The following is a 5,056-nucleotide window of genomic DNA, read 5'->3' as shown; positions in this document are numbered from 1 at the left end:
AAATCCCCTGTGCCCCCAGCTGCGGGGGTGGATCCAGCCCCAAACCCCATCCCAAACCCCAAATTCCCTGTGCCCCCAGCTGCTGGCGTGGATCCAGCGCACCATCCCCTGGCTGGAGTCCCGGGACCCGCAGAAGACGATCCCGGCCATGCAGCAGAAGCTGGAGGATTTCCGGGAGTACCGGCGGGTGCACAAACCCCCCAAGGTGCAGGAGAAGTGTCAGCTCGAGATCAACTTCAACACCCTGCAGACCAAGCTGCGCCTCAGCGGCCGCCCCGCCTTCATGCCCTCCGAGGGCAGGATGGTCTCGGTGGGTCTGGGGGCTTCGGGGACCTGGGGGGGTTTGGGAGGGGGGTTTGGGAGGGGGTTTGGGGAGGGCTTTGGGGCTCTCAGTGGTCAGATCCTCGTTGGAATGTCAGAAACCCAACCTAAACTGCCCCAAACCCACCTCGAATCTACCCTGGCCTTCATGGCCTCCGAGGGCAGGATGGTCTTGGTGGGTCTGGGGGCTTCGGGGAGCTGGAGGGGGTTTGGGAGGGGATTTGGGGTTTCTCAAGGGGTTAAATCCACCGAGGTGTGTCCTAAAGCCACCCCACACCCACCCACTTGGGTGCCATCGAAGAGCAGGGTGGGCTCCAGGGCTTTGGGAGAGTCCCAGGGGGGTTTTGGGGTGATTCTGGAGGGCTTTGGGGTAACCCCAGGGGGGTTTTGGTGTGCCCAGGACATCGGGGCAGGGTGGCAGCGGCTGGAGCAGGCGGAGAAGGGACACGAGGAGTGGCTGCTGACGGAGCTGCGGCGCCTGGAGCGCCTGGATCACCTGGCCGAGAAATTCCGGCAGAAGGCCTCGATCCACGAGGGCTGGACGGAAGGTACCGGGGCTGGGCAGGGACTGGGGCTTCAGGTACTGCAGTCTGGGGGTTCAGGGCACGGATTTGGGGAGCAGGGGATGGAATTGGGGGTGACGGGGATTTAAGGGGTGGCACAGGGGGATTTGGGGTCTCAGGGCTGTCCCCACTCCCGTGCGCAGGTCAGGAGGTGGCACAGGGGGATTTGGGGTCTCAGGGCTGTCCCCACTCCTGTGCCCAGGTCAGGAGGTGGCACAGGGGGATTTGGGGTCTCAGGGCTGTCCCCACTCCCGTGCCCAGGTAAGGAGGTGGCCCTGCGGGACCGGGACTCGGGCACGGCCTCCCTGGCCCAGGTGCGGGCGCTGCTCCGCAAACACGAGGCCTTCGAGTCCGACCTGGCGGCGCATCAGGACCGGGTGGAGCAGATCGCGGCCATCGCCCAGGAGCTCAAGTACGGGAACCCAAAATAGATCTGAAATACCCCAAAATATGTCCTGAAATGCCCCAAAATATGTCCTGAAATACCCCCCAAAGTATCCCAAATCGCCCCAAAAAAAAACCCCAAAATGTCCAGGGAGACCCCAAAAGCAGATCCCAGCCGTCACCCAGAGCAAAACCAGGACCCCAAAATACACCCCAAATGCCCCAAAGTATACCCAGAATAACCCCCAAAATGTCCCTCAAAGCATCCCAAAATCCCAAATAAACCCCAAAATATCCTGAAATACCACAAAGTAACCCCAGAAACAACCCAGCCTATCCCAAAATACACTCAGAATAACCTGAAATATCCCATTCTTCTTTCCTTTCCTGCCTTTTCCCAATCTTTTGTCTCTTTTCCCCATTTTCTCGCTTTTGCCTCTACTTCCCCCATTTTCCCCCTATTTTCCCCCCGTTTTTCCCCATTTTCTCCCTGTTTTTCCCCATTTTCCTCCCGTTTTTCCCCATTTCCCCCCGGTTTTCCCCATTTTCCCCCCGTTTTTCCCCATTTTCCTCCTGTTTTTCCCCATTTTCCTCCCGTTTTTCCCCATTTCCCCCCGGTTTTCCCCATTTCCCCCCCGTTTTTCCCCATTTTCTCCCTGTTTTTCCCCATTTCCCCCCGTTTTTCCCCATTTCCCCCTGGTTTTCCCCATTTTCCCCCTATTTTCCCCCTGTTTTCCCCCATTTTCCCCCGGTTTTTCCCCATTTCCCCCCGATTTTCCCCATTTTCCCCCTCTTTATTTCCCCCCGTTTTTCCCCATTTTCCCCCATTTCCCAGCGAGCTGGATTACTACGACTCCCCGAGCGTCAACGCCCGGTGCCAGCAGTTCTGTGACCAGTGGGACCTGCTGGGCTCCCTCACCCACAGCCGCCGGGAAGCGCTGGAGGTCAGCGGCATCCCCGGGGCCTCCCGTGGGAGGGAGGGAGGGATCGGGATCCCAATCCCGGCGTTTTTCGCCCCAGAAAACGGAGAAGCAGCTGGAGACCATCGACGAGCTGCACCTGGAGTACGCCAAGCGCGCGGCGCCCTTCAACAACTGGATGGAGAGCGCCATGGAGGACCTGCAGGACATGTTCATCGTGCACACCATCGAGGAGATCCAGGTGGGAATCCCGGGATTCCCTGGGAATGCCCGGTTTGTCTTTTCGGGGCACGGGAACGGCCCAGGAAACGCTCCTGGGGAGCATCTTGGGGATGGTTTTCGGGTTCATTGTGCACACCATCGAGGAGATCCAGGTGGAATCCTGGAGTTCCATGGGAATATCAGGCTCCTGCCCCAAAAACGCTCCAAAATTCAAAAGAAGCAGCCTAAAAATGCAGTTTCTGGAGCATTTGTGGCTGATTCTGTGCCAGAGGCAGAAATGCTGGGGATAAAGCGGCTCTCGGCCGCGAGGCCTCGAGTTCCGTGGCCATGCCCGGTGTCCGTCCCCCAGGGCCTGATCGCCGCCCACGACCAGTTCAAGTCGACGCTGCCGGACGCGGACAAGGAGCGGGAGGCGATCCTGAGGATCCAGCAGGAAGCGCAGCGGATCGCGGACCTGCACGGCATCCAGCTGCCCGGGAACAACCCCTACACCTCCGTCACCCCCCAGATCATCAACTCCAAGTGGGAGCGGGTGGCGCCCCCCGGGGCCCCCTGGGTCGGGGCGGGCGCGGCGGCTCCCGTTGGGTCTGGAGGGATTCCCAAACCCCTCCGGCCCCAGATCTCTCCATCCCGGGTTTTCCCCTGTGGGTTTCCCCCTTTTCCCACTCTTTTTTCCCACCTTTCTCTGGGTTTTTCTCCCACCTTTTTTCTGGGTTTCCGCCACCCAGTTTTCCCTCGTGGTTTTCCCCCACCGTTCCTGGTTTCCAAGGCACTTCTTCCCCTGTAGTTTCCTCACCCTATCTATCCCCTGTGGTTTTCCCGGTTTCCCAGCAGGCTTTTCCAGCAGCTTTTCCCTGTTTTTTCCCGCTTTCCCAGGTGCAGCAGTTGGTGCCCAAGCGGGACCAGGCGCTGCAGGAGGAGCAGAACCGGCAGAATTCCAACGAGCACCTCAGGAGGCAGTTTGGGAGCCAGGCCAACCGCGTGGGGCCCTGGATCCAGACCAAGATGGAGGTCAGGGATCCTCCCGGTGGGATCCGGGGGCTGGGAATACTGGGAGTGCTGGAATCGGCCCCGGAATGGGCCCTGTCCGGGTTGTTCCGGGTCAGAAGGGCTGGGAAAGGGCTGGAGCTGTTGGTCGGTGATCGCCTGGTGTTCTCCTGGAAAACTGGGGTGGAATTGCTGGCGTGGGGATCCCGGGCTGGAATCCCGCGTGTTCCCAGGAGATCGGCCGGATCTCCATCGAGATGAACGGGACGCTGGAGGATCAGCTCAACCACCTGAAGGAGTACGAGCAGAACATCGTGGAGTACAAACCCAACCTGGAGCTGCTGGAGCAGCAGCACCAGCTCGTGCAGGAGGCGCTGATCTTCGACAACCAGCATTCCAACTACACCATGGAGGTGGGATCCCGGCATCCGGGGGGGTTGGGATCGTCCCGAAGGGCTTCCCGGTCACTGAGGGGCTGGGAATGGGGAGGGAGGGATCCCACAGGGATTTGGGGGGTCCCAGGGTGGGCTGGTCCTCGACAGGCAGCATTCCAACTGCACATGGAGCTGGGATCCTGGCATGCCATCCCATGGAACTGGGGTCATCCTGGGGAAGTGGGGTGCTCTGGAGGGTGCTGGATCCCTGCCGTGGGGATCAGGATGATCCCGGGGGAGCCGGCTCCCATCCCGGGGGATCGGGGCGCTCCGGAGGGCGCCGTTCCCCCCTCATTCTCCCGTTCCCGCTGTGATCCCAGCACCTGCGCGTGGGCTGGGAGCAGCTGCTGACGACGATCGCTCGGACCATCAACGAGGTGGAGAACCAGATCCTGACCCGCGACGCCAAAGGGATCAGCCAGGAGCAGATGCAGGAATTCCGGGCCTCCTTCAACCACTTCGACAAGGTCCGGGATCCCGGGAACCCTGGGGACTGGGGGGATCCCAGGGGGATCTGGGGGTGACAGCCCAGCCCAGTCCCCACCCGGAGCAGCCCCACGGGGTTATTCCCTGCTGGAATGTGGGAATTGCCTCCTGTTTTCACTCATTTCCCCCGTTCGTCCCCGTTTTCCCAGGACCACGGCGGCGCCCTGGGCCCGGAGGAGTTCAAGGCCTGTTTGATCAGTCTGGGCTACGACGTTGAGAACGACCGGCAGGTACCGCCCGCTCCCTCTTCCTCTTCCTCCTTCCTCTTCCTCTTCCTCCTTCCTCTTCCTCCTTCCCTCTCCTTCCTTCCCTCTCCTTCCTTCCTTCCTTCCTTCCATCCATCCATCCTTCCTCCCTCTCTCTTCTGGGCCGGTTTCCTCCTCTAACGGATTCTCTGCTTTTCTCTTCCTCCTTCGTCTCCCTCTCCCTCTCCCTCTCCTCTTCCTCCTGGAAGCCGAAGCGCCGCACGGACTCCAACGACTTCCGCGCCCTCCTGGGCCCTGCGGGATCCGGCCTGGTAACAATCCCATTTTCCTGCTTCTACACCTTTTTTTCTGCCTTTTTTTTTTCCCATCGCTGGGGGGAAGGAAGGGGAGGAAGGGAGAGGGAATCCCAGTGGATTCCAGGACTGGAAAAGCGCCAGAAGCATGGAAAAGCTCCAGAATTCCCAGGGAAAAAGCTCTGGAATCCCTTGAAAAGCTCTGAAGTGACCAGAAAAGGCCCTGGAATTCCTGGAAAG

At 60.3% G+C, this 5,056-nt stretch overlaps 1 protein-coding gene across 1 annotated transcript in view; it reads left to right on the top strand.

The window, feature by feature from the left end:
• LOC103612499 (alpha-actinin-4) overlaps positions 1–5,056 on the top strand; it is a gene marked incomplete at its 3' end in the record, with an annotated part of 11,498 nt that extends 6,442 nt beyond the window's left edge. Inside the window, exons 9-19 of the mRNA XM_017729552.1 lie at positions 80–310; positions 722–869; positions 1,146–1,296; positions 2,104–2,212; positions 2,289–2,429; positions 2,760–2,942; positions 3,287–3,421; positions 3,631–3,810; positions 4,152–4,298; positions 4,467–4,547; positions 4,772–5,056. Of these exons, the coding sequence (XP_017585041.1) occupies positions 80–310; positions 722–869; positions 1,146–1,296; positions 2,104–2,212; positions 2,289–2,429; positions 2,760–2,942; positions 3,287–3,421; positions 3,631–3,810; positions 4,152–4,298; positions 4,467–4,547; positions 4,772–5,056 (1,791 nt within the window). The remainder of the gene's footprint in view (positions 1–79; positions 311–721; positions 870–1,145; positions 1,297–2,103; positions 2,213–2,288; positions 2,430–2,759; positions 2,943–3,286; positions 3,422–3,630; positions 3,811–4,151; positions 4,299–4,466; positions 4,548–4,771) is intronic.

This window comes from Corvus brachyrhynchos, unplaced genomic scaffold, assembly GCF_000691975.1.
Source record: "Corvus brachyrhynchos isolate BGI_N302 unplaced genomic scaffold, ASM69197v1 scaffold543, whole genome shotgun sequence".
NCBI lineage: Eukaryota > Metazoa > Chordata > Aves > Passeriformes > Corvidae > Corvus > Corvus brachyrhynchos.
This window is presented reverse-complemented; position numbering and strand designations above follow the sequence as displayed.